The sequence below is a fragment of the Geotrypetes seraphini genome, chromosome 11 (genome assembly GCF_902459505.1).
Source record: "Geotrypetes seraphini chromosome 11, aGeoSer1.1, whole genome shotgun sequence".
In the NCBI taxonomy this organism is placed as follows: Eukaryota; Metazoa; Chordata; class Amphibia; order Gymnophiona; family Dermophiidae; genus Geotrypetes; species Geotrypetes seraphini.
The window spans coordinates 58,975,582-58,992,466 of NC_047094.1; the positions used below are offsets into that span (position 1 = coordinate 58,975,582).

General features: G+C 42.1%; 1 protein-coding gene across 4 annotated transcripts in view; it reads right to left on the reverse strand.

Moving 5' to 3' along the window:
- ADCY9 (adenylate cyclase 9) overlaps window positions 1–16,885 on the reverse strand; it is a 256,639-nt gene that overhangs the window by 106,994 nt on the left and 132,760 nt on the right. For 2 of the 4 annotated variants that reach the window (XM_033964016.1, XM_033964019.1), the window contains exons 3-6: window positions 14,315–14,425; window positions 7,187–7,291; window positions 5,672–5,722; window positions 3,821–4,038 (exon numbers count right to left, since the gene is read on the reverse strand). In XM_033964016.1, the coding sequence (XP_033819907.1) occupies window positions 3,821–4,038; window positions 5,672–5,722; window positions 7,187–7,291; window positions 14,315–14,425 (485 nt within the window). The remainder of the gene's footprint in view (window positions 1–3,820; window positions 4,039–5,671; window positions 5,723–7,186; window positions 7,292–14,314; window positions 14,426–16,885) is intronic. The other 2 variants (XM_033964017.1, XM_033964018.1) reach the window with 2 other exon arrangements.

Sequence of the window (16,885 nt, forward strand, 5' to 3'; positions counted from 1 at the left end):
TTGAGTGGCCTGGCTGAGAACCTCCGTTGATAAGATGTTTGTGGCCGATAAGGTCGGGTAGGCGGTGCCTTCTTTTTCGGCTTGATCAGGGTGTCCCACCTGGTCTCATGGGCAGAGAGTTTCTGGGTGGTGGAATCCAGTGACTCTCCAAAAAGCTCATCCCCGAGACAGGGGGCGTTGGCCAGACGGTCCTGGTGGTTGATGTCCAGGTCGGAGACTCTGAGCCAGGCCAAGCGACGCATGGCTACAGCCATGGCAGAGGCCCGAGAGGTGAGCTCGAAGGAGTCGTATATTGAGCGGACCATATACTTGCGCATTTGGAGAAGGCCAGAGATGTGCTGTTGGAATAGCGGGACCTTGCGCTCAGGTAGGTACTTCTGGAGGGCAGACAGCTGTTGGACCAAGTGTTTGAGATAGAAGGAAAAATGGAAGGAATAGTTGTTTGCCCTGTTGGCAAGCATGGCATTTTGGTAAAGCCTCTTGCCAAACTTGTCCATGGTCTTACCTTCTCTGCCAGGAGGGGTAGAGGCATAGACACTGGAGCCCTGAGTCTTTTTCAAGGTGGATTCCACCAGAAGGGACTCATGGGGCAATTGAGATTTGTCGAATCCAGGAATAGGGATGACACGGTAAAGGTTGTCCAGTTTACGGGGAGCACCCGGTACCGTGAGGGGATTTTCCAAGTTTTTGTAGAAAGTCTCCCGTAGGATGTCATGCACGGGAAGCTTGAGGAACTCCTTAGGAGGTTGCTCAAAGTCTAAGGCTTCTAAAAAGGCTTGGGACTTTTTGGAGTCAGATTCCAGGGGAAGGGACAGAGCAGCAGACATTTCCCTCAGAAATTTAGAAAAAGAGGACTGTTCAGGTTTAGAGGTGGCATCAGGTGCCGATGGTTCCTCATCAGATGAGGAGGGATCCTCCTCGGTACCGAGGGGAGTCTCCTCCCATAAATCAGGGTCCCTGACCTCTGGTGCATGTCGGGACACCGGGGTGGAGGGTGCGGTGTGGCGAGTCTTGGACAAAGATTTACCAGAGCGCACCGAAACGGTACCGGGGGAGGACGATCGGCGTCGTTCTCGGTCCCGAGAAGAGTGCCGTACCGCCTGGTGCCGAGGAGGATCCACTGTGGGTTGAGAATGAACCACTGGATCATCATGAAGTTGTTGGGCTGAAAGGATCGGCATAGAGGTGTTTACCGGTACCGAAGGAGTGGACACCGGGGGCTCGGTGCGGGGCTCGGGCCGGTCTGGTACCGGAAGGAGCGGTGCCAGGATAGAGGGTAGCAGTTGTTCAAGTTGTTTCTTCAACTGCTCCTGAAGCTGAGTTTGTAGAATGGCCGAGATACGGTCATCTAGGGGTGGCATCGGAACCGCTTTCTTTTTCTTCGGTTCCTTGGATGCCGCTCCACGCCCCGGCGATGAGGAGGCCGATGACGAGGCACTCACCGATATCGGGGCGGAGCGTTTACGGGACCGGTGCGATGCCGGTAGAGACGGTGTCGCCACCGTAGCAGGAGGGCGCTCGAGGGAAGAGGAAGGCTTCTTAGCCGGCTTACCTGGCGCCAGCGGCGCCGATGCGGGGTCGGTCGGTGTCGAGCTTGACGGTGCCGATTTTTGCGGTACCGCCGTTGAAGGTGAGGAATCCATCGCCGACTCGGTGCCGAAGAGAAGGGTTTGCTGGATTCTTCGGTTTTTAAGAGTTCGTTTTTGCAAAGTGGCACAGCGGGTGCAGGAGTCCGCCCGATGCTCCGGACCCAGGCACTGCAAACACCAATTATGTGGGTCAGATACGGAGATCGGGCGTGCACACCGCTGGCACTTCTTAAAACCGACCTGCGGGGGCATGAAGGGGAAGATAGCCTCCGCAAAATCGAAGTCCGAGGCCTGTATAATGGCAACAGGCCCCGCCGGGGCAAAAACGAAAGAAAAAGGAAAAATCAAAGTTTTTTTTTTTTTTTTTTTTTGCAATTCAAATAAAAAGGAAACCCGAAGGTAGAAGGAGAAAAAATTGAGAACAAAAGCGCGAGCGGGAAGGCAAAAAGTGATTTCAACGGCCGTTGAAAAAATACACGCGTCTTCTTCGCTCCGCGGAAACGAAGAAACTGGGGACCACGCACTCCTCCGTCGGGCGGGAAGGCACTCGCGCACGCGCGGTGCGGCCAACTAGAAACTTCTAGTTAAAAAGGTCCGTACCGAGGGCTCCGTCGGTGACGTCACCCATGTGTTAAGAATATGCTGCCTGCTTGTCCTGGGATAAAAATAGCACCGGTCTCAGTATAGATCCCAGCAGCACTCCACTGTTTGTTCTCCTCCATTGAGAAAAATGACCATTTAACCCTACCCTCTGTTTTCTATCTGATAACCAATTCCTTATCCACAACTGAACTTTGCCACCTATCCCATGACTCTTTAATTTTCTCAGGAGCCTCTTGTGAGGAACTTTATCAAAAGCTTTCTGAAAATCTAGATACACTATATCAACCGGCTCACCTTTATCTATATGTTTATTCACACTTTCAAAGAAATCAAGCAAATTTGTGAAGCAAAATCTCCCTCGGCTGAACCCATGCTGGCTCAGTCTCATTAAATCATGTTTGTCTACGTGTTCCACAATTTTATTTTTTATAATCGTTTCTATCATTTTGCCTGGCACCAAAATGAGGCTTACCAGTCTGTAATTTCTTCCATGGAGCCCTTTTTAAAAATCGGTGTAACATTGGCCACCTTCCAATCTTCAGGTACTACAGCCGATTTTAGTTATAGCCTGGCTCATCAACAGTCTATCATATAGCCAGGCCACCTCAGTCATTCTACTGGGGCATTAGCACTATAACTGTCTTTTCCATGCAATAGCTTGTTCTGATTTTTTGTGTGCTCTTTAGTCTCTTATCTTGATGGCCAGTTCTCTTGTAGAAATGTTCCAGCACACTTACTCTGAAATTGCCACATAATTCGGAGAAACAGCATCTGAGCTTGAAGTTTCACAGTGCTTGAGAGAAAGCCTGTTAAAGCTGAAGTTACACAGAAACCATTTTAGCGCTTGATTTGTTTTTCAGTCCTTTAGCCCTATACCTAGGACCCGATGATGGAGGGTCTCATAGGGGTCCCTCAGCCCGCAGAATCTTCAACTGTCATTCTGTGCTCCCCTGCTCTGTGAAGTTCTCTGTCTCTCTGAGGCAATCTGGACATCCCTAGCCCTCAAAACTACTGAATTACATCTGAGGTCAGCAGGAGCAATATAAGTACAATTCACCTGTAGTGAGGCAAAATTCTGGTTACGGGAATATCAAAATATTGAGAGGAGTTAGGGAGCTCTCCTCATTGATGTCTGCTCAGTGGCTCGAAATCACATGATCTCTGGAAAAAAAATCTGTTTTAATTCATGTTTGTGATCCACAGTGAATGAGTCTGGCAACCTGGAGAGGTCAAAATATAAGTGTTAAACAAATTAGAAATAAATAGAAGAGTGCAGTGCTACATTCCCATAATAAAAGAGTCAACACAGCCACACAGAACAGCACACCAGATTAATCATCCTGTGTGCAGCATCACAAGAGGACACGAATGCTGCTGAAAATTTAACCCCTTTCCTTTGCTCCGAGCTTTACCTATAAAAGTCTCTGCTGCTCAAACCATATATCTTCTGGGTATGTAACTATACATTCCTTACCACTACAGTCTGCCCCCGAGCTTATGCTGTAGCAGGAGATACATGGCCACTTACCCATAGTTTCTAACTAAACGATTTATACATGCAGCAGTACTAGGAGGGTCAGGTTAGTCCTATGATGCCTTTCACAGCTCAGTTAAAGATTCTGCTTTACCTGTCTTCTTTAATCACATCAACAAAATGTGCGTCTGTCTTCTCACGAATGTTCTTGAAGCGCAGAGGAAGGAGTGCAGATTGATCCATGCTGACACCACACCATCGTCCTTTCTCTTGCAGCATTTCATACAGAGAGGTCTGGCTATTGGTTAGTTTCTCATCCCGTGGTGGATTCAGAAGCCCATTCTGAGTCTTTAGATTTTGTCCTACTGGAGCCTATTTCAAAAGGAAGCAAAACACAGAATTATTGTGTGTGCGCGTGCACGTGAGAGTATACATTTACAGATATAAAATGCATACAATATGTGCATAAAAAAGTTTATGTACTGGCTGGTGGTAGTACTCTGTGGCATAGAAGCCAACTTTTGAAAGTGATTAGGGTGATGAACTCAAAACTCACAGCAAAGCTACTTCTCTTAATTTCTTTTTCTTCCTCATTCCTCCTTATCTCCTCCCCCACCACTCTCTTTACACTTTTTTTTTTCATTCTGCACAGGCATAATTTGATGTTTTACATTTGGGGGTAGGGATAATAGCTCTCGTCCTGCTCCACTCTACAAATTCACAGATTCTGGGCCAATGACCACCCTCTCTCTGCCTGTAGAGAGTCTACATGAGATTCTTTGCCACATGCTGACCCTGAGCTCTGAAAGACCAGCAAGAATCACAGTTTGAAACCTCAGAGATTACATGTTGAGTGAGAAAACATATTCCAGAAGCCCAGGGCATAGATGTATGCATTCATACTAATGAAATAAATCAATCAATAAAGGGGAAAACAGCTGTATATATTAATACACATAAATCAACAATAATCACACTATTTATATGTTTTTACAGGGTGTCACAATCATCCAGTCAAAAAAATAAATAATGACAAGAACTCAAAAGCACAAAAAGTGGAGAAAAACAGACCTCATACACAGATCGCCAAGACTTCCAGTAACCTAAGCAGTCTATATCATCACTGGTTTGTGAAAAAAACGCCACACAAAGAAATACTGTCTCTCATACATCCATGAAACTGTCTTTCAAAAAATGTGCTTCTAAACATGATAATTAAGATTCCACTGCAAAAAAATACACAGTAACAAAGGCTACAGTTGAGTATAAAAGTCTAGTTTAGAGTTCAATATATTCCCAAAAATAAAAAGAGAGCGTGAAAATAACATTTAGCTGAAGTTGCTGTGTCTGTGGTAAAATGCTAACTTCCTTCTTTAGAATCTCCGCGACCAGCTTCTCCTGTTTCGCACCACCAACAGTGCTTCATCAGGAGAAAGATGAAAAAACCTTAACTCTCACAAATTCATGCTCATAGAAACATTCCACGCAACTATTTAGAAGCACATTTTGTGAAAGACAGTTTCATGGATGTATGAGAGACTTATAGTATTTCTGTGTATGGAGTTTTTTCCACAGACCAGTAATGATACAGACTGCTTAGGGTACTGACAGTCCTGGCGGTCTATGTGAGGTCTGTTTTTCTCCACTTTTTTGTGCTTTTGAGTTCTTGTCATTATTATTTATTTTTTGACTGGATGATTGTGACACCCTGCAAAAACATATAAACAATGCGATTATTGTTGATTTTTGTGTATGCATTCATACTAAGCCACTATGTTTGGGCTGCCTACATGATATTGCTCCAGTGGCCAAGGAACCATCCAGCTCAGAGAGCCAAATTGAGATTTGGGAGATGGCTGCAGAGTTTTACCAAGACGCAAGAGGGGATCAAGGATTTAACAAACACGAGAGATGCCATGGAGCCAAACCAAGAGACATACAGAGTTTGTGAGACAATATTTCGCTTGTCACCTTCCTTCCAACTTTGTCAATGATCTCCTCTTACCTCTTCCTGCTGCAGATGCTGCTCATGTAGCCCAGTACCCATTTCTATCTCCTTTGGGATATAATGGGGAATGATATTTTTAATTTTTGTGAGGAATTGGAACAGTGCTACTCTCCATTCCCCCTCAGTTCAATCCCCGATAACGTCTCTCAATACCAGAACTGTCAAAAGAAAGTAAGTTTTAAAACAGAGCTGTATAGTTCATGGAATTCTATACTTCTACAACCTCATTCCCTTTCCCCATCCTTCTAATGAAATTCCTCAGTGGTTCTTAAACCTGTCCTGGGGGACCTCCAGCCAGCCGGTTTTTTTCAGGATATCCCTAATGAATAATAATAATAATAACTTTATTTTTATATACTGCCATACCATAAACAGTTCTAAGTGGTTTACAAGGGAAGAGACTGTATACAGACAGCGAACTTACGAATTTACATTGGCATGTTACGTTTAGTCAGCTTTATCTGGAAGTGTATTGAAAGTGCATCAGGTTGAGGTGGGGGTCAGAGAAATTTGTCAGAAGTAGATATTTATTGACTTTCTAAACGTTTGGTACGTGCGTTTGAGATGAAGTTGGTTAACCATTTGTTCCATTTGCCTGCTTGGAATGATAGTGTTCTGTCGAGATATCTCTTATAGGTGCAGCCCTTTAGGGATAGAAAAGTGAACAAATAGGTACTGCATGTATTAGTTGTGCCTGGGAATTCAAATTGGTGAGACAGATAGGTTGGGGATGAACCTGTCATGGTTTTGAAGCAAAGGCAAGCAAACTTAAAAATGACCCTTGCTTCCACAGGCAGCCAATATAGTTTTTGTAATATGGGCTTACGTGGTCTGATTTCTTGAGGCCATAAATGAGATGGACTGCAGCATTTTGGTTGACTCTCAGTCGTTTGATGTTTTTTTTGAGAGATCCCAAGTATATGATATTGCAGAAGTCTAAGGTACTTAGGATCAGGGATTGAACCAGCAGTCGAAAGGAAAAGAAATCAAAGTATTGTTTAATAGTACGAAGTTTCCATAGAGTGAAAAAGCATTTTTTGACTTGAGCATTAGTGTGATATTAAATGTCAGGCTTCGGTCCAGGGTGATGCCAAGGATTTTGGTTGTGGGATTAATTGGGTAATCTGATCCGTTTAGTCTCAAGGAGGTGTTCGCGATCTTATTATTGGGACTTGCCAAGAAAATCTTGTTTTTTTTGGGATTCAGTTTTAGTTTGGAGTGCATAGTCAAATGTTCAACCTTGGTAAGGATGGATGAGATAAGTTGTACTGTCTCTTGGGTCAGTGAGGTTATGGGAATAATAATTGTTATGTTATCCGCGTATACATACGATTTCAGTTTTAAATCAGATAACATATTTCCCAGTGATGCCATGTAGATATTGAAGAGCGAGGGGGAGAGTGGGGAGCCCTGTGGCACTCCGCAGGGTTTGGACCAAGCTTGAGAGTAGGTTCCTTTGCTGTAGACCTGGTAAGTACGCTTTTTTAGGAAACCCGTGAACCAATTTAGTACCTGTCCGGAAATGCCGATGGAATCAAGGCACCTAAGCAGGTGGTCATGGTCGACAAGGTCGAAGGCACTGCTCAAGTAGAACTGCAGTACCAGTGCGCTTTTTCCCTGGGAAAACAGATGGAAAAGATGGTCAGTCAAAGAGGCCAAAACTGTTTCAGTGCTGTAGTTTGTTCGGAAGCCGGATTGAGAGTCATGTAGGATATTGAACTTATCTAGGTATTTTGTGAGGTTGATGTTAACCAAACCTTCCATTAGTTTAACAAAGAATGGTATGTTGGCAATGGGTCTGTAGTTGGCCATCAAGGAAACGGACTCCTTTGTGTTTTTGATAATAGGAGTCACGAGGATATGCCCAAGATCTTCCGGGAATTTACCGGTACTCATGCATGTAGAGACCCAGTTAAAAAGTTTGGCCTTGAAGGAGATAGGAGCTGTTTTCATAATAGTTGGTGGACATAATAGTTGTCCAATAGGCAATTGGATTTTACATATTTTGAGTAAAGCTTGAGGAAGTGGCTCCAGTCTGGGTTTTCAAAGTGGTTCCAGATCATGTCAACAGCTGTACCTTCTTTGTCTAAGGTAGTAAGCGTGATAGGTAAATCTATGTTTGAACTTGTATGGAACGATCTCAATTTGTTGATTTTTGTAGCGAAAAAGTCAGCTAAGATCGCTGCTGGAGGTGGGGAGTCTGTATTGAGCGCTTGTGGGATTCAATATCAAACAAAGAATTGCCTATTTTGAAGAGTTCGTGACTATTTAAAGTAGGAGAATTAATTTTTTGGAGTAGTTTGCTACGCTTTTCTTTGATCATTATTTTGTATTCTTAATCCTCTAGTCACCAAGTGGGCAGGTCCTTAGGCACATAAGCCGGGTTGGGCCCATGTGCCTAAGGCCCCGCCTACAGGAGGGGCCCAAGGCTACTGGGCCTATTCTGGTTGGCCCAGGCGCCTCAGGCCCTACCTGTGGGCGGAGTTTGAGCCGCCTGGGCCAATCAGGCCTTAAGGCCAGCCATTCCGGGGATGGCTGGCCTGTCGGATGGACGGGCTTGGCACCCGTCTGTCTGATCAACAATTTTCAGGTAGGGCCAATTGGGGGTTCGGGAGGGGGGCGGTCAAGGGCAGGAGGGCCTGGAATTCCTCCTGCCCATATTTTAGTGGGAGTGAGGGGTAGGGTGTTTTGGCAGGGCAGGAGGGCTCGGGCTCCCTCCTGCCCTGATCATGTCAGACGGGTGGGTTTTCAGCGGGGCAGGAGGGATGGGCTCCCTCCTGCCCTGATCGTGTCAGGGGTTCGGGAGTGCCGCGGGACAGGAGGGCTTGGGCTCCCTCCTGCCCAGATCGTTGGGGGGGGGGGGGGTTCTGTAGCCGGTGTTGTTTTTGACAGACACTGGTTACAGAATCCAGCTTTTAGGTGAAGGACTGGCTCCTCCTTCGCCTAAAAGCTCATGTTTTGGGCGTTTGGGAGTTAGGCTTTTTTTAGGTTGATTATATGGTGTTAGTGTAGACGTAGTGGTGGTCTGGGTGTTTAAACAGCTGAACGTAGAGGCAGGCCATTATTTTTTTTTAAACCCTCCTTTTGGACGTTTTTTTTTTGATAATGGACATTTTCCCTGCTTCTACTTTCAACGTTTAAGGCCTTAGGCCAAAAGGGGACTTAGATTCTTTTATTCTTTTTTTTTATTATGCCCCTCTAAGTGTAATTTCCTAATTACTCTTACCTAATAAATATAGAAAATGTTATTTCTATAAAACTTTGCTATTCTAACCAGGATAATCAAATTTTGCCAATTTACCTATTTAAATCATAAAATGCCAAATTTTCATCTTTTCATTCTTATAGTAATGTATGAATCACAATTAACATGTATTTATAGTGAAGTTATACAAAGATGACTACAGAAGATTTAGAAGTGAGTAATTTTTTGAGATTTACGATTATATTATAAATCACTTTCATGAATCAGTCCCCAGATGTAGTCTCCCATATATTGTCCTTGGAGCAGCATTTGAAGTCCAGTATATCATAGTGGAAGTGCTTACCTTGCTCCTCCGAGTATGCTCCCATGTTCTCCATGCATATCTCAAGATGAGCATCAAGGACATGGACATTGAGAGATATTCTACAGCCCGTTTTACTGTAATTCTTCACCAGATTCTCAACCAACTCCACAAAGTTTTCAGATTTATGATTGCCCAGGAAGCCCCAAACCACTGCGACAAATCTGTTCCAAACCACCTTCTCCTTTCTAGTTAGCTTCTTGGGAAATTCCTTGCACGCCAGGATCTTCTTTATCTGTGGTCCAACGAAGACACCAGCTTTGACTTTTGCCTTAGACAGATTATGAGGAAAGGGAATATGTATTGAAGGTACTTGAAGGCTGCTGACTCCTTATCTAGAGCACATCAGAAACACTTCTGCACAGTTCGCTTACAGAAATAAAAACTGTAGGAGTTTCTGTGTTCCTTGGCTAAGAAAAAAGTGTGTGGTTTTCTGCAAGACCAAGTTCATGGGTTGAGGTAAAACACCTCTCATATTGACACTGGAGGGATTGTGACAGAAAGAAGCATGTTGGACTTTCACATTAAAATCAATAGATCCACTAGGTCTGAACAGTAAGATTGAATGGAACTCATTTTTTAGAAAAACTTTTTTAGTCAAGAATTCTCTTGTTATAATAATTTTCTTGCCATAACAAATTTTTTTATCACATAACATTTAATTTTTATCGCAAAAACATGAGGTTTGTGCATGTACAACAGCTGATTTTAGAGGAATGTTGACTGCTCTTTTGTTTTTCCCGTGTGCATGTGCTGGTGTCTTCAATAAGACTTGGAGAATTATTGAAATTATATATTTTCTTTAAGACTGTGGAATTTAATTTATTTTCCTCCTTTACCATAATCAGTACTTTAAATTGTACTAGTAGGTTTTGTCCTCTCTTGATGTGGGCTAGATGAATGATGATGTAATAACAAATTTGTTATTTATTTTTCTGGGTTTTTTTATATTCATTCCTTACTGTTCTTTGTATTGAATTGATGAAAATTATAAATAAAGAAAAAAAATCTGTATTTCTTTATTGTTTTACTAATGGACAATTTTTATTTTTAGCTTGTATTTTATTACCCTGATGAAGCCCTTTAATTTGGGCGAAATGGGTCTTTTTGGACTGGACTTCAGTTGTCAAATACAGCTTAGTCTAATAAGATAAGTGCAATTTAGTCATTTTATGAAAATGACTGTAAAAAATCTTTTCAGTTTTGTATAAATTCAGTGTTGAAATCAAATACAAAAATAGGGTTTTCTTGAAAGCAATGAATGACAATGGAACCATTTAAAGCTATTAAGATTATGAATCTTTGAAGGTCATAGCATTGGCTTCTTGAAGTCTCTTTCTCACACTAATGAACATATGCACTTACCACTGGCAGACTTTTTTAGGCTTTGAATAGTTTCTATTGGCCTGCCTCTATCTTATTTTGTGTAGCCATGCTTGGGGATCCCCACCAGCTATACAGCAAGGGTCAGAACAGGTGTCAGACATGCTAGGGCCCAGATCAGAAAATAAATAAGGGCTGCCCGCCCCGATCCCCTCTCATTCTTGACTCCCCTCGGATTTCCCCACTGCCATTAATATCATATCAACTCACCCTCGCCAAATACAGAACAAGGGATCACAAATTAGAAATAAAAATATTTAGACAAAAATTAAACTGGGAACTCCAAGAAGTTTAAGCTTTGCATGTACTGCAAATTTGGAGACATATAAAAAGGAAAAGCATTTCCTTTTCTACTGAATATAGTATAAAGACATTTGCAATGCACATTTCCCAAAGCTAACATATTCCATTTATAAAATATTAAAAATAAAATGCTTTTCTTCTACCTTTGTTGTCTGGACATTTTTGCCCAGATTCTCTAAACGGTGCTGGTGGCGGTGGCTATGCAGGTGCCAGAAATGAAGGCCAGGGTTTTCAAGGCCTATATTTCTGGCACCTACCTTTGACATGAATTGCGCCTCCAGAGGCACATACCGGTGCCTCACACTACTTTCAGCATTAGCCATACCTACAGTGGCATTAGGCACTGGTAAGCACCTCCAGAGATTTTATTTTGTACCGTTAAGGTGTCATTTATAGAATTTCCCCTTAACGCCCAGATTTTCTAAACACCATTGTCTGTGGAAGTCTTAAAAGCGGCTGCCGAGCGTGTGTCAATCACGCGACAGTGCTATTTAGAGAATTTTGCCGAGAATGTAGGCCAGGGATTTCTAAAACCTATCTTTGACATGAATTTTGTCTAACGCCACCTCCAGCATTAGCCACATCTACAGTGGAATTAGACCCTGGTAGGCACCTCCGGAGGTACAATTCTGGTGCCATTTGTTTAGGCGCCGGTTTGTGCTTTGAAATTTTATTTAAGTACCGTATGAAACAGCGTTTCCCTCTTAACTTAGGTCCCTACTGGCACCTAAGTTAAGGCGCCGTTTATAGAATTTCCCCTTTTATTTTTCCCATCATGTTGCTTTCTGTCATCTGCTAATTCTTCTTCAAGTGGCTACTGCCCATTTGTCTTTTCTCCTCTCTCTTGTCTATTCCCTCACTTCATCAGCCTCTGATATATTGATCATTCTTTTTGGCTCTTTCCTGTCTCTTTCTCACCCCTTTCCCCCTACTTTTCAGTTACCTATCAAATTTCTATCTTCTTTTTTTACCCACAAAAGGTTTGGGGTGACTTCCCTATTAGGAAAGGCTAAAGCGGCTAGGGCTCTTCAGCTTTGAGAAAAGACTGCTCAGGGGTGCAATCCCTAATCCTAGGTCTCATAGACTACTGCAACATACTATATCTCCCCTGCACAGCAACCATGATAAAACAACTACAAACAATACAAAACACAGCCCTAAGACTGGTCTACTCACTGAAGAAATTCGACCACATCACAGAGGCATACCACGACTCACATTGGCTCATAATACAAGTGAGTGTACACTTCAAATTTTACTGCCTACTATTTAAGCAATAAATCAAGACAGCCCAGTCTATTGGAACAATCGACTAATTCAATCCACCTCAACCAGACATAGGAGAATCCACGCACCATTCACACACCCTCCAACCAAAAATGTCAAAAGAAAAAACTGTACGACAACCTCTTAGCCACTCGAGCTGCAACACTCGACCTCCAACTCTACAACCTATTGACCTTGACCACAGAGTACAAAACCTTCAAAAAAGAAATAAAAACCCTTCTATTCAAAAAACACATAAAACCAAACTAACTCAATCAGAAATGTCCCAAGCATCACCTGCAACTACTCCATATGTACTTCTAATACCATGACAATTCAGATGTAATCCTTAGCAAGAAATGTATAAACTACTCCCTAAATACTTCTAATGTCCTGACAATCCATTTGTAATCCATCTTGAACCGCAAGGTAATGACGGAATAGAAATCCCTAATATAATGTAATGTAATGATAGAGGTTTATAAAATACTGAATGGAGTGGAAAAGGTACATATGAAACGCTTGTTCATTCATTCCAAAAATACTAGGACTAGGAGGCATGTGATGAAGGTACTAAGTAGTAAATTTAAAACAAACTGGAGAAAATATTTCTTCAAACAATGTGTAATTAAACTCTGGAATTCATTGCCAGAGAATGTGGTGAAATCAGTTAGCTTAGGAGGGTTTAAAAAAGGTTTGGAAAATTTCCTAAAAGAGAAGTCCATAGGCCATTATTAAGATGGTTGGGGAAATCCACTGCATATTCCTAGGATAAGCAGCATAAAATCTGTTTTACTATTTGGTATCTAGCTAGGTACTTGGGACCTGGGTTGGCCACTTGGAAACAAGATACTGGGCTTGATAGACCTTTGGCCTGTGCCAGGAAAACTAGTAAAAAATGGGCAAAAATGGACCAGTATTTGCAGAGAAATACATTACCTCCTCCAAAAAAAAAGTCCCAATATATTTCTATGGAACTCTAGTTTCTGTAACATAAAATCAGAGTGTGCCAAGATCAGGATCTGCTATTCAAATGTACTTAAGATCATTCATCATTCCCTTGCTTATGCTGATACTCTATTATAAGTCAGTTTGGAGCAATAATAGAATATTAGTGTTCTCCTTTGATGTTTCTCTAGCTTTTCCACATTATAGACGTATGGAGCCTTGAACTGGACTTACTATTTTCCAACAATGGACTTAGCAGTGTTGAGTAGAGTGGAAAAATCACTGACTGGAGCATAACTAAGTTTAACTAAATGAATATACCACAGACAGGTATTTGGCACATAAAATAGAAATCTGAAAGAGTGAAAATAGTAATTTTTTCCATTAAAAAACTGAAGATACATAGTGTTAGGTTTTATCATTATACACTCCAGACACATCATTATACCCTCCTGACATATCAATCAGGTCATTGTGCAGTAGATATATCTAGGTCAGGAGTGGGCAACCTGCAGCCCACCGTTGAATTTTATGCAGCCCATGAGACCACAGAAAACAGTTTGCACAGATATCATTAACCAGAGTTTTGTTCTCAATGGAACCACTGAAGGATGCAACAAAGAGACAAGACTTATTTGACAGTGTTAGCAACTGTTTGGAAAGATTGAAGTATATGGTAACAAACCAGTCTGTTAATAATTTGCATTCATTCAATGATCACTGAGTTTTGTTAAAAGCAAATATTATGGTGCATTTGTAAACTTTCTGTGGGCAACCTGCTAGGGATAGTACTGACATTCATGTGTCCCTCTGTGTATAAATATTGCTCACCCCTGGTCTAGATGATATAAGGTTCCATAAGGGGTCAGGCCATATGGCCCCAGACCCTGTAAAGTCACTACAATAACTCTATGTCTGGAGGAAGGGGATGGATAAGATTCGATATACCACCTTTCTGTGGTTACAATCAAAGTGGTTTACATATTATATACAGGTACTTATTTTGTACCTGGAACAATGAAGTGTTAGGTGACTTGCACAGCCACAAGGAACTACAGTGGGAATTGAACTGGGTTCCTCTGGTTCTCAGGCCACGCAATAACTATGAGGTTACTTCTCAATTCAAGGAGAAGGGGGCATATATAACGGAAAAAAAACCTATATATTTCTGTACCTTGTTGGAGTTGTGCTTATGATCATCCTGACAGCCATTCTGGACAGCTCCTTCTTCCATGCCAACATCACAGTTGGGTGCAAATGTAACACTACATGAAGGACATGTCAGCTAGAAGAAAGGACAAAATGATTCACAGCTCATTCAGGAGCATTCTCACTAGAGCTGCAAGCTATGCAAATGTTTTCTTTCATTCTTCCATTTCTAAACATTGCATGCTGGATTGCTATTATAAGCTTTCTCCAATATTTTCTCTGTTTTTTTCTTGATAACAGTATCATCTCATTTTATACAAAGGGAATATTAGGATCTTGCCTCAATAATTTTCTTTCTGGTAGAAGGGTACAGGAGTCTTGACAAGTGGGTTATGTATCCCTACCCATGAGTTTGTGTAGAAGGAGTTAAATTTTCTTCAGCTCCACCTCTTGCTCTGGGCTGCACTCCTGTTCCTCCTCAGTTTGTACCAAAGCACTATAAGAGGAGAAATAAATAAGAGGGGTACAGGGATTCTCTCTGACATAGCCAATTCTGTTCTGCTCTTTAAATAGTGTTGAGAATCAAATCAACTTCAATATAAAACAGTGTACAAACATGGCACAAATGTGAGACAATGAAAAAAAAACAAGGTGGAACTAACAAACCACCTACCTGAGTGCAACGAGCATTAACACTTATGGAGATTCCAAAGGCAATCCAATGACTATACAATTGAGAAGTTACACCGCTCTTAATACTTCCAACAAGCAGAAATTCAAACTTCTGGATATATATGTTTGAGACAGAAAGCAGGTTAAATGGAAATCTGACAGGGCAGGCTGTCAAGACTCCAGTATCCTTCTACCAAAAAGAAGATTATCAAGGTTAGAACCTTATCTTCCCTTCTTGTGCAAAGGGTACAAGAGTCTTGACAAGTGGAACGTCTCTGGAGTCTAGGGCAGGATAGATAAGCCTGCTGTCAGCATCGTGGACCCGAAAGTGGTGTCCATATGTGCTGCCATTTGCACTCTGTAAAATTTCATAAAAATATGGAGGATGGACCATGTAGCCACCCTACAAATCTCTTTGGGTAGACAAAGCGATGGGTGATGAAGGAACTTAGAGAAGTTCAGGTAGCTCTGCTGACTGACCTTTTCAATGAGTCTCTAGAATCAGGAGTGGTACCAGAGGACTGGAGAAGGGCAGATGTGGTCCCACTTCACAAAAGTGGAAGTAAGGAAGAAGTAGGGAATTACAGGCCAGTAAGTCTGACTTCTGTGGTAAGCAAATTAAGCAAATTAATAGAAATGCTTCTAAAACAGAGAATGGTCAAGTTTCTGGAATCTGGATTACAGGACTGGAGGCAACATGGATTCACTAGAACTAGGTCTTGTCAGACATATCTGATCAATTTCTTTGACTGGGTGACCAGAGAATTGGATAGAGGATGTACGTTAGATGTGGTGTATTTAGATTTTAGCAAAGCCTTTGACAGTGTTCCACACAGATGTCTAATAAATAAACTGAGTGCCCTTGGGATGGGTCCCAAAGTGAAGGACTGGGTCAGAAACTGGTTGAGTGCAAGGCAATAGAGGACACTGATCAATGGAGATCGCTCTGAGGAAAGGGATGTTACCAGTGGTGTGCCTCAAGGTTCTGCTCTTGGGCCTGTTCTTTTTAACATTTTTATAAATGATATTGCTGAACGGTTGTCGGGTAAGATTTGCCTCTTTGTGGATGATACCAAAATCTGCAATAGAGTGGTCACGCCAGATGGTGTGAATAACATAAAGAAAGATCTGGCGAAATTTGAAGAATGGTCTGAAATTAGGCAGCTAAAATTTAATGTTAAGAAATGCAAGGTCATGCATTTGGGCTGCAAAAACCCGAGGGAACGGTACAGTTTAGGGGGTGAAAAACTTATGTGCATGATGGAAGAGCGGGACTTGGGTGTGATTGTATGTGATGATCTTAAGGTGGCCAAACAAGTTGAAAAGATGACGGCAAAAGCTAGAAGGATGCTAGGTTGCATAGGGAGAGGTATGGCCAGTAGGAAAAAGGAGATATTGATGCCTCTGTATAAGACTCTGGTGAGACCTCATTTAGAATATTGTGTACAATTCTGGAGGCCGCACCTTCATAAAGATATAAAAAGGATGGAGTCTGTCCAGAGGAAGACTACTAAAATGGTATGTGGTCTTTGTGATAAGGCGTATAGGGACAGATTTAAAGATCTCAATCTGTATACTTTGGAGGAAAGGCAGAAGACGGGAGATATGATAGAGTCATTTAAATACCTACATAATATAAATGTGCATGAGTCGAGTTTCTTTCATTTGATAGGCACGTGGGATCTCTCAGAGAGATCCTGAGATAATGGTTACTGTGGATGGACAGATTAGATGGGCCATTTGGCCTTTATCTGACATCATGTTTCTATGTTTCTAATTCAGGGAAAGCATGGGCTGTGTGGGGGAAGGTTGCTTGTAGAACAGACATGTCAAACTCTGGGCCGCGTGCCAAATCTGACCCGAGGAGTGTTAAAAATTAGCCCGCCAGACATTTTAAATTTTATAGTAAATTTGGCCCGCCGGC